Genomic DNA, 19,131 nt, shown 5'->3' with positions numbered 1-19,131 from the left:
CAAAGGATGAAGAGAAAGTAGCCGCAATAAAAAAACACTTCTATAGGCATGGTGGAGAAAGACCTTTGAAGTATTTGCTCAGTTTCTTGCTGCTTTCTGTAGGAAGGGCGAAGCAGCTGCAGTTACTATAAACTGCAATGGCAATACGTTGTTCTGAGAGCTTGGATTCATTAGCTCACTGCTACTTTATCAGCAGTTGTGTTCCTGGCTGAAGGGTGGTGGGTGATGCAGCTGACTTCATCACAGGTCCTCTGTGCTTTCTGCACCCTTTCAAAAATGAGATGGTTTTCGATCAGTCTGGAGAGAAGCAAGCTGTTTGAATAGATGGAAGAAGAGACAGCAGAGAGTGCAGCTGCCATCTTGGCCAGCTAGAGTTGCTTGAAGTGCCCGAGGGCTGTCCTAAAACGTCCTGCCTGCTACAATTCTGTTATCACCATTTGCCACAGCCAGTGTAAAACCTCTGTCCTTTAGGTCAGTCCTGCAGAGCAGTGGCAGTCTGGGAGCATGGCAGCTGAGACAGCATTGCTACAGGAATGCATCATGCAGGGTCTTCGGTTTTGCTGGAGTTTCCCTCTGTAACATGGAGCTTTTACAGCAGTTGCACGTCATCCATATTACAGGGAGAAAGCTGCTCTCGTCCCTGCCACAAACCCGCACAGCCTGAGCCCCAGCCTGCAGAGGCCATGCTTACGTGCATGTTTTTTTGGGTTTTTTTTAAAGGCTTTACCAAGCTGGTTGAGCCATCCTGACCGGAAAGGTTTGCACAGGAGATACGCAAGCATTTGAAGTTTGCCTTGCTGTCCTGGGTCTGTCAGCTCTACTGTCTTAATATTGGAAGAGTCCATGTTTCTATAAATAGGAGGATGAAGATCCCTAAACCACAGGGGAACTTCACCCCACACAGCCCCCCAGATGGGTCCCCTGCATTCACCCTTCAGAAGGGTGACCAGAAACTCCCCATGGTTTCACAGTGTGGGGAGACCAATTTAAGTACAGCGAGACAGTACTGGCTTGCACTACTTTTATTAGCAGCATGATACAACACTTAGAATTACAGGACACTTCTTCATTACTGTGTAGTGCAAAGATGAGCCTGGCTCCATCTTTTCAACCCCCTTCTGTTAACCCAGCTGAAGTGAGATTGTCTACCCCAAGCTCCTGCTTCCAAGACTGAACAGACCCAGTGTCCTATCCCATGGCTCCTATGCACCAACCTCCTGAGCATCTTGGTGGCCTCCCTCGGACTTGTTCCCATGTACAGCTGGTCTTTGGGAGCCCAGAACCAGTCACAGCTCTCCAGCTGCAGTCTGGGAAGTGCTGAACAGAGAGGAACGATTGCTTTCCTCACCCCTGCTCAGGGTGGTGGTGGACACCTTCAGTGTCACTTGTCCCTCAGGATGCCCAGATCAGCTTCTGCAAAGCCTCTTCACAACCGCTCTGTGCCCAGACTGCACAACCACGTCAAGTCATTCAGTACCCACCGTAGGGCTGTGCATTTGCCTTGGTTGAACTCGGTGAGGTTCCTGTCAGGCCCTCAATTTCATGTTCACTGCCTTGCTGCTTTCAGGAAATAGAAAATAAATATCCTGTTATTCATAGATTAATTTGAAATTGTTTTGATACAGAAAACCCGAAAAAAAACCATGATACATTACAGTGCAATGTTAAAATGTCATTGCATCAAAATTCATTTTTCATTATTCATTTCATTCAAGGTTTTTTGTTTTCATCTTTTTAGTGGACTGCATTAAGACAGCAGGTATTTTATCACAAGTTCCAACTCAGACTTAACTGCATGGACAGTGAAATCTTACTGCAGCTTTAATCTCCCCACTGGTTACCCTTTCCTTCCAGTCCTGCTCAGCTGTGAGATGGCTCATACAATTTTCTGTAGGTACCTAACCTTTCTGTGCTCTTTTAAACTCTACTGCAACTTAAACACAATCCACACTGTTGTTTTTTTCTTTAAATATAAACCCCACCACTTTCCTATCTTGTCACATACCTTAGTGCTTGAAAAATATTTTCTTACTCATTTAAGGGGTTTTTTTAGTCCCAAACCAATCATTTAACCAAGGAGCAGTCTTTTAATATATCATTTACCCTGATTCTTGTGGTACCACGTACAAACTTTAATCCTTTTATCAACAGCATTTCCCAGTACCAGTATTGGAGATCTGGAAAGAAAAATCTGCTTCCATACATTCTAGATAAAAAGGGAGTCAAGGCCTCAGTTACTCACCCAAGTTGGCCAACTCAGCTTTACTGTGACATACTCAACTTTGCTTAACAGCAGGTGCCGCCTCCTCTGCCGGGGGCTGAAGAGTAAACGTCACAAAAGCTGTAACTTACATCCTCGTACAAGAAAAGGCACCTTGAACGTGGCAAGCAGACGTCATGTTCAGACTCCTGCGGTGCGTCTCTTCCAATCCAGGGTGCTGGTGGGACTCTAATGAGTGACAACACAAGTATATTCTCACCCCTGGTAGTCCTTGTAATTCCAACTTGAAGAGCAGTGTTTTGCACATCATCACAGTATAGCAGAAAGCCATCCTCAGTTCTGAGGGCGTACAGCCACCAGTGGTTTGCACTGAAACCTAATGCCAGGGAGAACATTTTCAGGAAATAAGTATGATTCAGGGTAAGGAGTTACAACAGACACTTAAGAGAGAACTGTCTTGAAACCATGCTTTTGTCATCAAAGTACGGCAAACAACAAGGCTCAAACAGCAAGCTACAGAGCAATGCATTGGCAAGTACAGTTAGATAAAGAGCTGGGAAACACTAATGCTTTCCCAGCCAGCCCTTCCGAGAGGTGACCTGGAATTCTCTACCACTGTGCAGGAACCCCAGTACCAGGCAGCCTGACAGCACATTCTGATCTCACTACAAATTAAGTCGGAGCCCGGTGTGTTTTCTGGTGTAACAGAACTGCGTACAGATTAATTTCAGTGCTGAAGGGGTGCAGTGACACACCAGGGCCAGCTCTCAGCTCTGCAAATGCTGCTGGCAACAAGCTAAGGAAGATCAGACTGAGCAGGTGTAACTTCTTGTGTGACTGATTTGGCTCACTCTCCTCATCTTAAGCAACTTTTTCCACAGCTAGCGCACACTCTGCCCCAAATACAATGCAATCCACTCGCATTTTTATCCAATCTTCCCTCAATTTTTAAAGCAATTTCATTAGGCCACTAGGCTTTGTCAGCCAGGTTCGCACCGCCATCTGAAGTGCACACACACAGACAAATAATGGGGAAAAGAGAAAGAAAGGATTTTATCACTCCACTGAGACAAGGAGTCATTATTTAGGCAGTGAAAGAAACACTTGTATCTCTGAGGAACCTCAGCCCCGCTCTTCCCTTAACAGGAAGGAAACTAAGTTGAGGACAGGAAAATTCTGAGACGCCTGGGAAGCCTGCCAAACGCCGAGGCTCCCGAACGGCTCAGTCCACAGGGGCAGTCTGGTACCCAAGGACAAGCAAGTCTGAATTCCCAACAGCTACATGGTCAAGACAAAATGTCAGCTGGCTAGAAAAAACTCTTTTCAATAAAACTTTGAAAAAATCAAGTGTTTTTTCTGTTCCTATTACTTTTCTGATGAAGAGTTTTAATTGTATTGCCTGCCTTTGATTTTGAGAGTAAATGCTTGGAGCTGGCTTGTTTCCATAGCCTGGTGTATATTACACAGCATTGTGTGATTATTTCTATATTGTATGTTATTGTGTGATATTGTGATTTTACTACAACTAGAACATAACAAGAACTCCTTGGTAAAGGGCAAGGCAAAACCACAAAACAAGGTGCATATCAGTTTTTCCAGCTCCTGAGCCCCCCCCGATATCGAATAGGTAACAGGGTCCCAAGTTAGGGCCCGATGGGAGGCAGCCGACTGCCAGCACCTCAAGGCTGCGTGCTCTTGCTGAAAGGGCAACTGGGAGAGGGCAACTGGGGGAAAGCAAATGTCACTCCCATCTTCAAGAAGGGCAGGAAGGAGAACCCAGGGAACTGCAGGCCCTGGGAAGGGGATGGACCAACTACTCCTGGAAACCATTTTCAGACCGCGAAGGACAAGAAGATACCTGGCAGTAGTCAGCGTGGATTTACAAAGGGGTCATTCGCAAATCCTTACAGATCCCAACCCAACAGCCTCCGTGATGACCAGGTCAACGGATCTGGGGAGAGCAGTGGCTATTGCCTACCTAGACTTCAGGAAAGGCTTTTGACACCATCTGCCATAGTATCTTCACTGACAAGCACATAAAGTACAGGCTAGAGAAGTGGACAATGCGAGGGACAAACCTGGCCTAACAGCTGGGCCCAGGAGGTTGTGATCAACGGCACGAAGTCCAGCTGGAGGCCAGTAAGCAGCAGAGCACCCAGGAATCAGTACTGCGGCCAGTCCTTTTCAACATCTTCATTTAGACCTGGCTGATGGGACAAAGCACATCCTCAGCGAGTCTGCAAGTGATGCAAAGCAAAGAAGAGCTGCTGATACACCAGAGAGTCAATGCAGCCAGCCAGGGGGACCTCGACAGGCTGGGGAAATGAGGCCATGGGATCTTCTCATGAAGTTGAACAGAGGGAAATGCCAAATTCTGCACCTGGGGAGGAATAGTCCCAGGCACCAGGACAGGCTGGAGGCCAACTGCCTGAAAGTAGCTCTGCAGATAAGGACTTGGGGGTCCTGGTGAACACCAAGTCCAAGAACCACCATGAACAAAGAATGTGACCTGGCCACAAAGGCGGCCAATGGCATCCTGCGCTGCACTACAAAAAGTTGCCAGCAGATGGAGAGAGATGATCCTTCCCCTCTGCACTGGTGAGACATCTGGAGTGTTGTGTTCTGTGTTGGGCTCCCCAGTACAAGAGACATGGACATACTGGAGTCCAGTGAATGGAAGACAACTGAGGGACTGGAGCATCTTTCATGTTATAAAAGGCTGAAAGAGCGGGGACTGTTCAGCCTGGGGAAGGTGGGGTGAAATCTCATAAATATTTATAATCATCTAACCAGAGGGTATAAAAATGACAGAGCCAGAGTCTTCCCAGTGGTGCCCAGTGATAGGACCAGAGGCAACGGGCACAAACTGACACACAGGAGGTTCCCTCTCAACATCAGGAAACACATCGTTACTGTGAGGGTGACCAAGCGCTGGCACAGGTAGCCCAGGGAGGTTGCGGAGTCTCTATGCATGGAGACCAAACCCAAACGGACACAGTCATGGGCAACCTGCTCTGCCTGAGATCCTGCTTTGAACAGGGAGTTGGATCACACAATCTCCACAGCATCCTTCCAACCTCAGATATTCTGGGATGCTGTGAAAAGCCTGCCCCAGTTGCCAGTCCCGAGGTGAGATGGGAGTTAGCACTGCAGGGCTCAGGAGAGAAGTCATCATGTCCAGAAGCAAGGGTTAACTACCAGACTGTCCAGCATACGGCACATTGCTGGGATGACCTGAACACTAGGGAGGGGAGCTGGGCCCCAACCCTTCATCTGAAGCATGCCCAGAGAAAATGTTTTCTTTGGAAAAATCCTTTACCAAAGCAGTGCTACCTAAGTGAAAGATGCAACAAGGCATAGCAGGTAGAGAGTAAAAGATAGAAAAAAAAAAAAATAGAGCTTCTGTGGAGAGCATAATAGGATTCTGCCTGTCTCTGGTAGAAATTTTGAATTATTTCAGTGTTGGGAATCAAAGACCACATAGGCAATTTTTTAGTACTAGTTGTAACTCACGTTACAGTTTGAGATGTATTACTGCAGAGAGACTTGTCTCCCTTTGCCCTTCCCACACTTTTTACAGAATGACAAAGGACCCCATCATGTTTATATTTCCCATGCAACTCTCTGAAGTTTTACTGCTTACTTCTCAGGCTTAATTTACCAGCTGACTTGGAAATCAGTAAAAGGACTACTCTAATTAGCAATACATCATATAGACTACTACTACTGTAGAATCACAGAATGGTTTGGCTTGGAAGGGACCTTTGAACATCATCTAGTCCAATCCCCCTGCCATGGGCAGGGACATCTTTCACATGTCATTAATAGCTCAATATATCTTGTTCTTCATATAGCTAGTTCTCTGTTTACTGTTAACACAACTATAGTGACAGCTCTGAGTACATTTACTAAGCCAAAACCAAACAGAGAACTAACCCAAATTCCTCTTGCTTTAGCAGTATAACTTGCACATCTCAGTCAAATCCTGTCAGTGTTTAAAATTATTTTTTACTTTATAAAAGCAACCGATAGTTGAGAATTTCAGAACTACTGACCCAAACTGCCTAAAACTCCCTTTAAAACCTTCACATCTATCAGTCCCACAGAGATGTAGCTCGGACACGACATCGTATTGATGTGGCACTGTGGTTTTGGATGGAAGACCCATTCTGGCTAGCCAGATTTTGAGCTGTCTGCATGAGGCTGTGTACATACACTTCAAGTCCTTTAAAAACATGTTAACGTATGACAGGAATTATGCAAGGAATTACATTATCTGAAAGCAAGTATTAGTTGAAGTGCAGAAGCAGAATTACTCTACATCAAATCGCAAACGTGAACAAAAAGAGGGCTCCTAATTTCAATAATTGCTGAATAAAGCCAAATATCCTAATACATACCTCGTACTAATACCTGGTTTAGGATTCCCTTTTGTATGCAAAAGATAGCAGAAGGATTCTGCACAAGCCAGTCTTCATCTGCATTTTAAGATTTTAATAGTAACCTAAAAAAATAAAGAGAAAGTAAATAACCGTGACACTTCACACAAACTAGAAAATTTCAAATACCCATATAAGTATATATAAAAATACCCATATAATACAGAAATAAACCATAATAAAACTTCACATTACCAGAAAAAAAAACATTTATTCTCTACCCATTCTTACCACTTAGTTTTTACTACACAGGTTTCGCTAATGATTTTAAATTTAATTTTACTACCTCAGCAGTTAAAAACAGCTGTTCCAAGAACATTAACAAGCTCCTAGTTTTTCATACTTCTGCTTGGAGTAGATGAAGTGCAGGTCTGCTCAGAAGAGCCCCAAGTCATTTCTCTTTGGAGGGTTTTTAAAATGCACAAACCACAACACTGTCTCCGTCTAGGCCTGCCAATGCACGTGGCCAAAGTGACATTTCATCCTTCTTGTATTAATACCACTACAAGAATTAGGATCCCTGCACACAACACAGTTATTAATGAAACTTGAGAACTAACTGCTCTCACTGCAGCTGTACTGAGGGTGTGCAAGCACAAATACAGTCTCATCCCCGTCCCTCAGCCTGCTGTGGTACAGACGTTGAACAGATACTTAAAAGGGGCAAAGCTGTATGTGAAATTAATACAACTGAACCAGCGTAAAATGTTATCCCACTTTATAACCACATCTCAGATCGGAACCGCATACAAGTCTCATTAAAATACATATTAATACTAAAAGCGTTAGAAATTCATGCAAAAGTTTAAGACTTTTCTCTTTTTAAAACTTCTGCAATAGATCTGCTTGCATTTGCAGTGAGTGCAGTTGGAAGAACAAACAGCAAGTCAGAGTATAATTTTATTCCTATTACGTTAATTCATAATTAAAATCATTGTAATTATATTCCAAAAGGCCCAAATAATAACTGAAAGTGTTAATAAAAGTATTTCTCCTGAACTCTGTGTGTCTTCTTCCACAGTCCACATGCAAAAATAATTATCCAAAGTGTTTAAAATTCAGCAGCTCCCTGCCCCAGTCATTCAGGCTTCAAACCAGCTCTCACCCATACGCACATGCTCGCTCCTCCCCTGCCCCCAATTAAAATCACTTCTTCTCCACAAATACCTCCAATTTAAAGTAACATGCAAGTACTGGACTGTTTGATAGGTTTATCATAATCCATTACTCAGGCTGGGGAAGCAGACATAGAAACACGTTGCAGAGCTAAGAGGCCCTAAAGAAACCTCTGCAGAGAAGACAACTGCATGGAAAGCCCTCGATCACAGCAGCACAAGGGATGAAAGCTCTGTATGCTCTCAGATAAAGACTTCTTAAAAGAATTTACCAACATCTTGAGGTCCTGTTTGATGATCAGAAAACTTAGCACACCCTGCAAAGTATTTGTTACAGAAAAAATTACTTTGGAAAGCCAGAGCCCAGTTACACCTTTCAGGCTAGCTTTGCTTCAAAAATGGCCCCAAAAAGCAATTCAGAGCCGACATATGTCCAAATTACAACACACAACCACAAACATTTACAAGAAAGGTAACATTTACCTCATCAGGTACAGCTGAAAAGTAGCTTGAGGCTAGCAGCTCAGAATAAATATGATTTCAAAATTGGCACAATTTAACGTCTGAGTCCTATTAAAAGTGCTGTTAATTCATCAATTCTCCCATTTGCTTCCTTTTCATCTTTTCCCCTTCATGGAGCAGCTTGCTATATATCCAATTTCAAAAGTTCTGTTATTTATTCCATAACACAGACGTTCAGCAAGATGGATGCTTCCTTCCTAAAGCACATACAGAATCATAGAATCATTTTGGTTGGAAAGGACCTTTAAGATCATCAAGTCCAACCGTTAACCTAGCACTGCCAAGTCCAACCACTAAACCATGTCCCTAAGCACCACATCTACGCATCTTTTAAATACCTCCAGGGATGGTGACTCCACCGCTTCCTTGGACAGCCTGTTCCACTGCTTGACAACCCTTTTGGTGAAGAAATTTTTCCTAATATCCAAGTATGACCGAGCACAGCCCACTAACCCTTTATAACTAGAGCTCTAATGTTGCAAGTGCTAGCATCATTTAGCAGGTCAAATACAATAATGGCTATAGCAATGACTGTCAGCATCAGGGACCAGGCTGGAATTGTCATCTCGACAACTACTAGTGTCCCGGGACATTACCTCCACATGGTGAAACTAACCCAGCTATTGATACATATGTACCTATCTTAAAGAGAAGCTACAACTACAAACCACCCACCTTTCAGCCTGTATTTTAATGTTATGGGAAAAAAAGGTAACAATTTGGCTTTTCTTCCTTTTTGCCTGTATCCACAAGCAGCAAGGCTAAGACCCCAAAGGCCTGACACAGCCTCTCCAGTTCCCCTAACAGCCCGTCACCTCCTCTTTCTGGCCACCCAGATTTACTGGAGAGAAAGCAGTGAGCCAGATTCTTGGCAACCGGTATTCTAGTGACAAAATCCCAGCCAAATAAATCTGGTATGTTTTTGAAGACAACCTCTCAAACCAGCCAGTAAGACCATATGGTAGTGTTACAAATTAATCATTTACTGTAACTTACAAAGTGATTATAGCATGGGGTTGGGTTTTTTTTAAACAGTATGTCTCTGCCTCTACGCTATTTCTTCAGGGTTCTCTCTCTACAAGAAATTAAGATCATTCCAACCTCTCTACATAAACCTATATAAACCCTACTGTTTATGGTTAACGGTAATTGCTTTGTTAGACGTGAACGTATCCTTACAGTTCATGCTGAAAAAAAGAATTTGTAAGAGTGAGCAGGAACACAGCAAATAGTTATTTTCAAAGTAACAGACTCCAAATGATCTTCATTCATACAATAAAGCTCTTCTTTAAATAAAAGCTTAGAGTGGGTATGGTGCCAATCAAAATTAGTCTTTTAGAGTAATCCAGATTAACAGCATGATAAACATGCCTATTCTGAAGAGAACAGATGCATCACGCACAAACTGAGCGATAATGTGCCTATATCGTCCCATTATCAAGGAAAATTGAAACTCAGCTCCTCAGCACAACCTATCTGAAATAACACGTTCAGCTTCACAGAGCACTCCTCACTACTGCCTCCCCAATCCCGAACTGCCATGAGAGACAAGCTCCAAGCTGCCACAGCACCCCACCAAGCAGAAACAGTCATGACGACCTACAACACTGAAGAACGTTGTACATTTACCTTGCACACCGGTGCTATGCAGCTTCACAGGTTTGACTTACAGAACAGGTTGCTTTTTTTTTTTTAAATTAACAGGATTTTTGGTGGCTACTGTAACAAAGAGCTTCCCCCCCATTTCCCACTTTATTTTATGTCTACTTTAAAAATTACCTAGCAAGACAGAACAGCAGCACGGGTAAATTTTGCCTTCCACTGAAGCGGACCGTGCGACATTTTGCACCAGCAGGAATAGGTATCATTTTGAGAGTAGCAGAGCCACTATCCACCACACAGAAAGGAAGAACTCCAGTGCCAGGCTGTTCTCAGGAAAACACACAATCCCTTGTGGCCATTTATTTGGGGTTTCTAAAGGGAACCCAAGATGATCCGCAGAGCTGTGTTCATGTTTGCATTTGCTCAGGTTTACCTATCAAAAGGTAACAGATAACAATGTTGGCTGCTGATATACTAACAGAAAATACAGTGCTACATATTTTTAAACGGTCAAGCAATCTTTTCCTCCCCATTCTTCTCTTAGTTTTTACTCAGGTCTGGCCACACCTGCTCATCTTAATCACAAGTGGCCCCTGCTGAGGACAAAAGCATACCTTTACAACGATAAAACCGTCAGAGAGTAAATCAATCGTCACCTGGGCATCACTGCATGGCTGCCAGGGATTACAGCAGACAAACTGCAACATAACCTTTCCCAATTTTATGCTCCCCAAATTCTCTCCGTAAGACCATTTACTTGCAGACAGCTAGAAGCAAATAAGTATTTAAGGGAAAGAGTGAACATTACCAAATTAAGGCTCAAAAGGAAAATTAAGTCTCTAGAAACAAAACTTGACCTGAGCCAGCATGACATTCATTTCCTTGACAAGACTATTAAAAACATTTTACATCTATTTCAAAATTTTCTAACATTAGCATTAGCATCTTACACAGAATGAGGAATGTGAATGTAGTAGTATTCCTATTCTGCAATCAGATTTCAAAGAAGAAAAACCGGTGGCAGTTACTAGTAGCTAGGTAATAAACCCGTACCAGTGACACTACTACCATCAAGGGATATTTGTTTTGCCTGGATTACAAAACTTCACTCATATGGGAGTTGAACTATTTCGTCAGTATCTGGGGAATGATGAGCACATCTGAAAATATTTAAATGGAAAGAACAAAGATTTCACCTGCACAGCTTTCACAAAGTCTGAATTTGAAGACGCTGAAATTTTTAAGTACTTAGTAAATTTAATAAAAATTATCCATTTGCGAGTCATCATGTTCCCAGATGTAAAACTGTGCATTTAATACAAAAGGACGGTCCTTTTTTTTTTTTTTTTTTTTTGGCAAAAAAGACTCACTACAATTTCAAAGAAGTTTGGATTGACCAGCAGAAGGGAATGAAGCCCTTCACTTCTTAACATTACTCAGATTTCTATCGCACAGTATAATTATTTTTTTAATATATTTTATGTATAAATATATACATTTCTGCAAAACTTTGTGAGGCTGTAGTCATACAAAGTCATTGAAATAATCCTACATGAAACAGCAACTCAATCCTGCATTTTTGAACACGGCCCCCTCCTCTCTATTGCTGCCTAACATCCCCATATCACGCTGGGGAATCAGCAGCACCAGAGCAGCCGGCTAATCAGTGATTTTCGTATTTATCCATTCTACCTATGTTGTCATTAATGCAGCAGGAACGTCTTCAGATGTCTTCCTACCTTATCATGAACAGCTAAGAAATACAAAACTGTTGAAGGAGCAAGGGAATAACCTTTAACCCTCATCATCTCTTTCACCTAGGAATGACGACATATAGGTGTGACTTCACCAATTAACAAAGAGACAAGACCTGAGAGATCAAAAGTATCCAAAACTGTTGCATCACTCGACACTGAAAGTTAGTTAAAATTTCATAAGCTTGTTTTATGTCGGGTTCTAGAAATTCTGAGTTCAACTATCACAGAAACTTACAGCTTGTTTACATACGGAGTTTGAAACAAATTTAGAAAAGTCTGCTGTGAACTAGATATAGTAAAACTAGTACGGCTAGCAGAGTTCAGTAGGCTCAGTGTTGCTCTACTATAACAGAAGTCAGGATATCTTTGCGCTACGCACTGTGCAAACAAGTGTAGTTATGCAATCGGAGATGAGAGAACCACTAAGAAAGTTTTAGAGACATTTAAATAGACATAGTTTTATTACTATTGATTCCATTTGATTTCAATATAATTTAAAAAATTAAAGTAGCAAAAATGTGTATAGGCAAAGCCTGAGAGAGAGTTTTCTCAGATTTTAGAGTTTTAAGACTACAGAAAATCAGCATAAACTTTGTATTATAGAAAAACACATATATAGTCGAGATGTGATGACCTCACTAGTCTGAGGGTATTTTGAATCTTCTAAAAACTACACAGGGATCTAGTTTCAAGGGAAACTTCCTAGATTGTTCATAATCCAATCTTCTCTAAATTTAAAACCCCAGCATTCCTAAGGAATTGTGAACCTCACCAATACACAGCACTTTTACTCCAGAGGTGTTAGCAACGCTGCTGTACACAACTTCACACCACACTCCCCATTCCCTCCTGCAGGATTCCTTACCTGTCATTTCTGCAGCAGGTGCCAAGTTAGGCCAGTGTCCTAACCTCCTCTTCCAAATTAAAGAGAGCAGAATTGATTATCTTTGTGGAGCTAAAATCTCTGAAGCTGTAAGACTGTGCTGGGGGAAAGGGCAGGGCAAGCTGCAGTCACATGGTCCTTATAAAAAGCAACAACTCAAGATTCACTCAAAGAGCTTTCATCTTTGAAGTGCCTCATTTGAAAACATAAAATTTAACAATACTAAGCAATATATACATCTACATTGAAATGAAACCTAGTAAGGAAGCATTCAAATACCTAAGCATGTAGTCTGTTTTTAATGTCAATTCATATAAAGTTCAATAAAGTCAAAGCTTTATTTAGATGACAGAATGACAGAAGGGTTAATGCTGGAAGGGATCTCTGCAGCTCATCGGGTCCAGCCCCCTGCTAAAGCAGGGCCACCTAGCACTGGCTGCCCGGGACCTTGTCCAGGCAGCGTTGGGTATCTCCAAGGATGGAGACTCCACCACCTCCCTGGGCAATCTGTGCCAGCGCTCAGTCCCGCTCACATTAAAAACGTGTTGCCTGATGTTCAGAGCCTCCCGTTTTTCAGTTTGTGCCCATTGCCTCTGGTCCTGTCAAAAGATTCGGTAATTGTGCAATTAAGTAATTTCCTTCCTATGCTAACTCTGCTGGGTGACAATCTTTACCTCTGACAACTTTATGAGAAATACAGAACACCTTCTTCTAGCTTCCACCATGATAAAGCCGTATTTGGTAGAAAAAAAGAAAATCTTGCATTAGATTTGAAATAGACCTGAAATGGAATCTGTATTTCAAAACAAAGACAACAGAACAGCCTTAATAAAGCATTTGCAGGATACCCTGCAGTTTATCACATACTGCTCCACCGACATAAAGACTTACCTGTTTCCAAAAAAAAGCAAAGCAATGTTGGATAAAGGTACCGTTTCTCATGAAAACTTGTGTTTTGTAGAGATGCAGATCTGTTTCAATATGACATAGCTAGTCCATGCAACAAACCAAGCCTGTACTTGCCCGGTCTAGGCAGATTACTATTCAGACCTGGGCTGAAAGTTGTGCGTAACACCACCAAGGAACCTGTGAAAATTTTTAAGGCAGAATACGCAGTGAACTCAACCGCATAAAACTGAAGAGCAGAGATTCTCTACTTGCTACTGTTGTAGAAGCTTCACTGTTTGGCAAGCTGGGACTCAAACTTGTCTTTTTGTCTTCTACTTGCACAACTGGACATATTGCTGATGCTGCACTCAGATTTATCTCAACTTTCTATTACCATTTTACTTTCCTTGTTTTAGTAGAAGTGGTTACTACCTGCAAGATAAAGTTATTGTTCCTACCCAAAGTGAAATAACTTTCTAAATGATTATCAAACATTAAAAAAAAGCATTAAGTTTCAGCTCTCAAATGCACAGAGCTCCATAAGCACCTGCTAACGTGTAATGAAGATGACTGAAAAGCACGGTATTAGGAATAACTACAACTTTGAATAACAGATTTAACTATCAGGCATCTCTGTGTGTGTTAGCACTATTATTAAAATTAACCCTTCCACCATCTACCTCCCTTAAGACACCCCAGCTGGCTACAACCTTCTTCACTTGCAAACAGAAAGTACAAAGGCCTTAATGATAAAACCAAGCTTACACAGGGCTAAGCCAAGACCACATGGTAAGAAACAGGGAACTTCCTTTTGTCATCATCTTACATACGAAGGCAGTCAGTTGGCATTATATTCAAGACTAAAATATTGAGCATCGAAGAGACTGACTGTTGGCACTATTTTTCATCATGGTTCATCCAGATTTCAAGATACAACCTCATATTGTAATTCTCATATTAAAGATATTTTTAAATAAGTTATCAAAATTATGTCAGGTGACAAATTGGTAAGTATCAACACATTAATGAGAAAATGCTTATGAGCACAGACTAGAACATACAAGTTTGTTACTTCAGTTACCTGTTTTGTGACTTTTGGCGTACACAAGGAAAACACATCCATTCTAACACACTACAAACATCATTTGCTGTCTTGAAACAGAAAGTCCACATAAGCAGCAGCTTCTCCAATGAAGTCCACATTTCAAACCGAAGTTCTGCATACTGATGCATCATTTTCTTGGAAAGGTTTACAGAACATTTACCTGTGATCAAATTCTTCCACTACTTTTTTATGGATCATGTTCAAAGAGTCCGTAGTTTGCTCTCCTATTATGCTCAACCTTGTTGCTTTCTCATAACTTTATTTCCATCTTACTTAAAAACCTATTTCAGTCAACTTTCATTCTCAGCTCTGCAAAATCTCACATCTCATCAGCATCCAACTGCTGAGTATGCTCTGACAGGGTGTATTTGTGCATAGATTTTGAGGGATTCTAGTTTACACCACACCATGTAAACTAAAATAAATGCAGATATCCAAATAGTTTAAAGATGAACCTCAGCACCTGGAAGCAGAACCAGGCCTTTGCATCTTTATTACAAAATCAGACTGAACTAATCATCCAACAGATTCCTTTTCTGTAACACACTTTGAATTATCAAAGGAATTTGTGTCATCGACAGTACAAGTCTAACAGGTTTGTATTTCTTGAAAATTTGTATCTACTATTTCTTAAGTCTCTACTCAAGCTTGCTCAATCAAAACGTTACTGAGAATGCCACATTCGTATTTCATGAAAGGTAACATTTGGAAGCATGCTGCAATGACTGAAAAGGTGTCAACTAAGACGACTGTAGCTGGCAACAGCAAATGCTGATTGAAGTGCTCCATGACTGTATCACACTCAACCCCCAACTGGGGTAGCTGCTACTGTGCAGCTGAAATTTGCTAAGCAGAAGAGATGAAGACTTTGAAAAGCATCCTCGTAGCCATAAAGGAACTTCATTAACTGAGGCAGGTGAAGCAACTGCTGAAATAACCGAAGGCACTACCATATTTGAAGTCCTGGGCAGGTTACAGCAGTCATGCAGCTCTACATGTACCCAAACAGCAGACAAGCTACCTCAGGTGCGGACTGTTCAACTACTCGGATTCATCACTGTGGCAAGATAATTATGTTCTTCATAAACTTAAATCTTGATAGTTCTATTCTTGTTTTGTCACGATCAAGGCAATGATGACATTTTCCTGCAAGAAGAACAGGACCAGATTTGGGCAGCATTTGTCTTTTAAGCAGGAGCTCTCTAAATTCATGACAGAAGTCCTCTATTGGAAGCATCAGTACATTAAGTTATACATATTTGAACTTCAGTCCTTTCCCAGCACAATTTTGTCTTGTATGTTCAGCCTCTCCCTGCGTGTCATTAATAAAGTTCCACATCTGTTCCTTTAAGGTTATGTAGACAAAAAACTAAAAATACAAGAAAATATAGCCAACTCCCCAATAACATTACTCTTCTCTGCATCTTAATGAAATACAGGCTTTCAGACTTATTTTGTCCATTAAAACATGTATTTTATTCGCATGTTTACATTGAACTAGTTTCATTTATCGCAGAACTCTGAAACAAAATTTAAGGACTTTAGATCAAGTTTATCAAAAGTCGTATTTGGGGTTTTTAATGCTACGGTAGCTTCCAAACTTTTGGAAGAAACAAACTGAAAGATGAGGTCAAACTGCACCTTCATGCTCTTCCACATTACTATCTCCCCCATCTGTAAATCCATGAAGAGCACTTACCTACTTTTACTTTTCCATATTAGTATTTTTACATGCCTATGAGTCAATAAAGGGTACCTATCTATTTTAAGTTCTCATGTATTGGCACTTAATTATTGTGTATTGATTTACACAAAAGAGAAACTTTAAAATTAGATTAATCCAGAACGAAGTCTTCCCCCCGCCCCAGGAAGAGCCATAGATCCTTTTTACCAAGGCAACAGATTAAGAACACATACATGATATTCATATACTAACAAAGCATGTATGAAGAGGTATATAATGACTTGCCAAATCATATAAAGAACTGGTTTTACGGTGCATCTGACATCTGATTCTTTCCATTAACCCATTTCCATCAAGTTTAGTATTACAACCCCCAAATAAAGCTTTATAGAGCTCTTATCTTCCACATTATCCACATAGTTAAAGCCTTTTACAGTAAAATAAAACCTGGAATACAGAATAGGGAACAAAGTCCTAAATGGAATAGATAAGGATACCCAGAGCAGGGCAGTGACAGTCTTCAAAGATGAATGATTTGGCCCAATCCTATAGTCAGTAAATCACACTACAGCCTCACATCACTTCTAAAGCTTTACAGAAGCTTGCAGAATTTTCACCGTAATACTAATGGAAGGTTAGGGTTGAGTCGCAATGTCCTCAATCTCAGACCAGTGAAAGATGTAGAGCTCAAATACTTCATAAATACTTAAGATCTCTAGTAAAATAGTTTTCCCATCTTCTTTAAAGATACACCATTCAGCTTCCTTAACACTGGGCAGAATTTTTTTTTATTTTTTTTTTTTTTTTTACAATAATATGAAGAAGATTTCACATTACCAGTTTTCCCACCTGAGGCCTCATGAATTAAGCAACACACAATGATCAATCCCTTACCCTTGCCCCCCAAATCTAGATGAACACTTTCAAACCTGTGAGTACTTCTCTGACTACTACAGCAATAAAGCAGAAATGCAAATGTAGTAGCAAGGTTCTGGGCAGAGAATTTTAAAATCAGTATTTATTTCCCAAAAATACAGTCACCTCAGAAATTCAGGTTTATGGTTAACTGGAAGAAGAAAATGATACATGAAAGAATTAATTTCAAAGGTAGTAAGAATAATGCTCAAGATCAGCTTTTATGCAACTAGGCTTAAAGGCCCAACATATCAGTCTTCAGTAATGACCATCACTTGAATTATTCTATTTCTAATATTCACACTACATGCTATCATCTCCAGTAAAGTACAAGTGCCAAATCTAACCAATTCTATTTTTAAGATGCTAACAATGAATTAATAGTTATACCTAGATATATTGTGATGAATTATATTTCTTCTTAAGTCTTTATAACAAACAGTTTTGCACAATGGTCCCAATTTAGAGTAAAAAAACGCATGCCCGGTGACGTAATGCAACTGAAAACAAGAGCATGATTTCTCCACAGACTTGCACTTTCCCCCACGCCCCAGTGGACTGGCTTACTCTCACCCAATACAATTGTTAAAGTTTCACTTTAAAAATGATGAAACTCAAACTAATTATGTTTTTTATGTTTAATACAACTTGGGGAGTTACAGTACTATTCAGAGCAAACATCAAGTAATTTGTGATTAATTTACTGTCTTGTACACATGCTTGTGATTAAAACCAGATAGTCTATGGAAACTAAACTCAGAATTTTTTTTATCTTTAACATTAATACTGAAGTGGGCCGTAAGCAGGAAAAAATCTAGATGTAATCATGCACGAAAAGTATATCAAGTAATTTTATTCTCCAGAGCCAGCTATCATTTTAGAAGCAGTAAGAGGCATCCAGGACTTCTGTTTACTTTCCTAATAAACACATTTTCATGACTTGCTATTTTTCCCCATATGCAATAGAAAAAGCGTATTTTGCACAAAACATGCAGAGTGAACACAAAACAGAAAGCAAGTTTAGCAATGAAAAACTCTCCTAAACAAGTTACATAATACCGAACAAATGTTCTAGTACCCCCCCTTCTACAGACATTCACATTCAGCAGTGTGAATAAAATATAAAACTGTACACAAACTGTGATGGAAGAATGATGCTGAACATGCATTAAGTGATATTACAAAAACTACACAAAGCATAACATGGCAATGAAACTGGCACATATACCGAAATGGTTCTAAAAGCATAGCCATCCCAACTGCTAAGTTGACATAATTTTCACTTTTAAACCAGTAATTCAATATATGACAATTATTTCATACATTTTCTTTCAAAACTCTGAACATTCAGTTTTTGAAATGTCGTAACTGCATTCTTCATACACCAAGGCAGAAACTTTATTTGATTACTTGGCACAGCTCTGGTTCTGCACATGTCGCATGTGGAACTGCTACTGATACAATGCTGGAAGTTCTAGAAGCACAATGCTCCACACTGGAAAACTGAAGATAAACTACTGTTTCATTATTAAAGTTTTCCTTCTGTGCCTTCTGGAAAAGGCTTTTGATTTGAAGTTGGTTAAAACTGGAGCTGCAGCTTACCTTTCACATGCTCTGTCCCTTAAAAGTGGAACGTAATATACGGAACAATGAAGTGCTATTGTATCAAAGAATGAAGAACGTTAGCATTTTAAAAGACAGTATTTCCCATCTTTGCAATTGCAGTTTACGTATTTTCTTCAAAGAAAAAGTACACGTGAATAGTCTTGCTTCTCTAAAGCAACTCTGTATATCATCTTTCCCGGAGAAATCACGAAGAACACTATTTTCCATATTTTACTGGCTTGCATATAACCTTCTTGGCAACTGCAGAAAGTGAACAGACAGGTCAAGCTCACATATAATTTGACTCAACATTTTAGTGTACATTTTTTCTTCATTACTTCAAATACTTGCCCTCTTGGGCCAACTATCACTAAGAATGTGCTATTCAGACATCT

The 19,131-nt window shown here is 40.6% G+C and overlaps 1 protein-coding gene across 13 annotated transcripts in view; it reads right to left on the bottom strand.

Moving 5' to 3' along the window:
- Positions 1-1,008: 1,008 nt before the first annotated feature.
- Positions 1,009-19,131, bottom strand: part of PSPC1 (paraspeckle component 1) — a 63,971-nt gene continuing 45,848 nt past the window's right edge. For 2 of the 13 annotated variants that reach the window (XR_012833392.1, XR_012833400.1), the window contains 3 exons: positions 6,622-6,725; positions 4,300-4,458; positions 1,009-2,597 (listed from right to left, as the gene is read on the bottom strand). Coding sequence is in view for 2 of the 13 variants with exons in the window: in XM_075742239.1 (XP_075598354.1) it covers positions 18,968-18,997 (30 nt within the window). In the remaining 11 variants the exon portion in view is untranslated. Of the gene's footprint in view, positions 2,598-4,299; positions 4,459-6,621; positions 6,726-8,258; positions 8,495-10,076; positions 10,333-18,536; positions 18,998-19,131 lie in introns of those variants that run through there. The other 11 variants (XR_012833394.1, XR_012833401.1, XR_012833393.1 and 8 more) reach the window with 7 other exon arrangements.

This window comes from Balearica regulorum, chromosome 1 (genome assembly GCF_011004875.1).
Source record: "Balearica regulorum gibbericeps isolate bBalReg1 chromosome 1, bBalReg1.pri, whole genome shotgun sequence".
Classification (NCBI taxonomy): Eukaryota; Metazoa; Chordata; class Aves; order Gruiformes; family Gruidae; genus Balearica; species Balearica regulorum.
The sequence above is the reverse complement of the archived record's forward strand: the minus strand, read 5'-3'. Positions and strand labels throughout refer to the sequence as shown.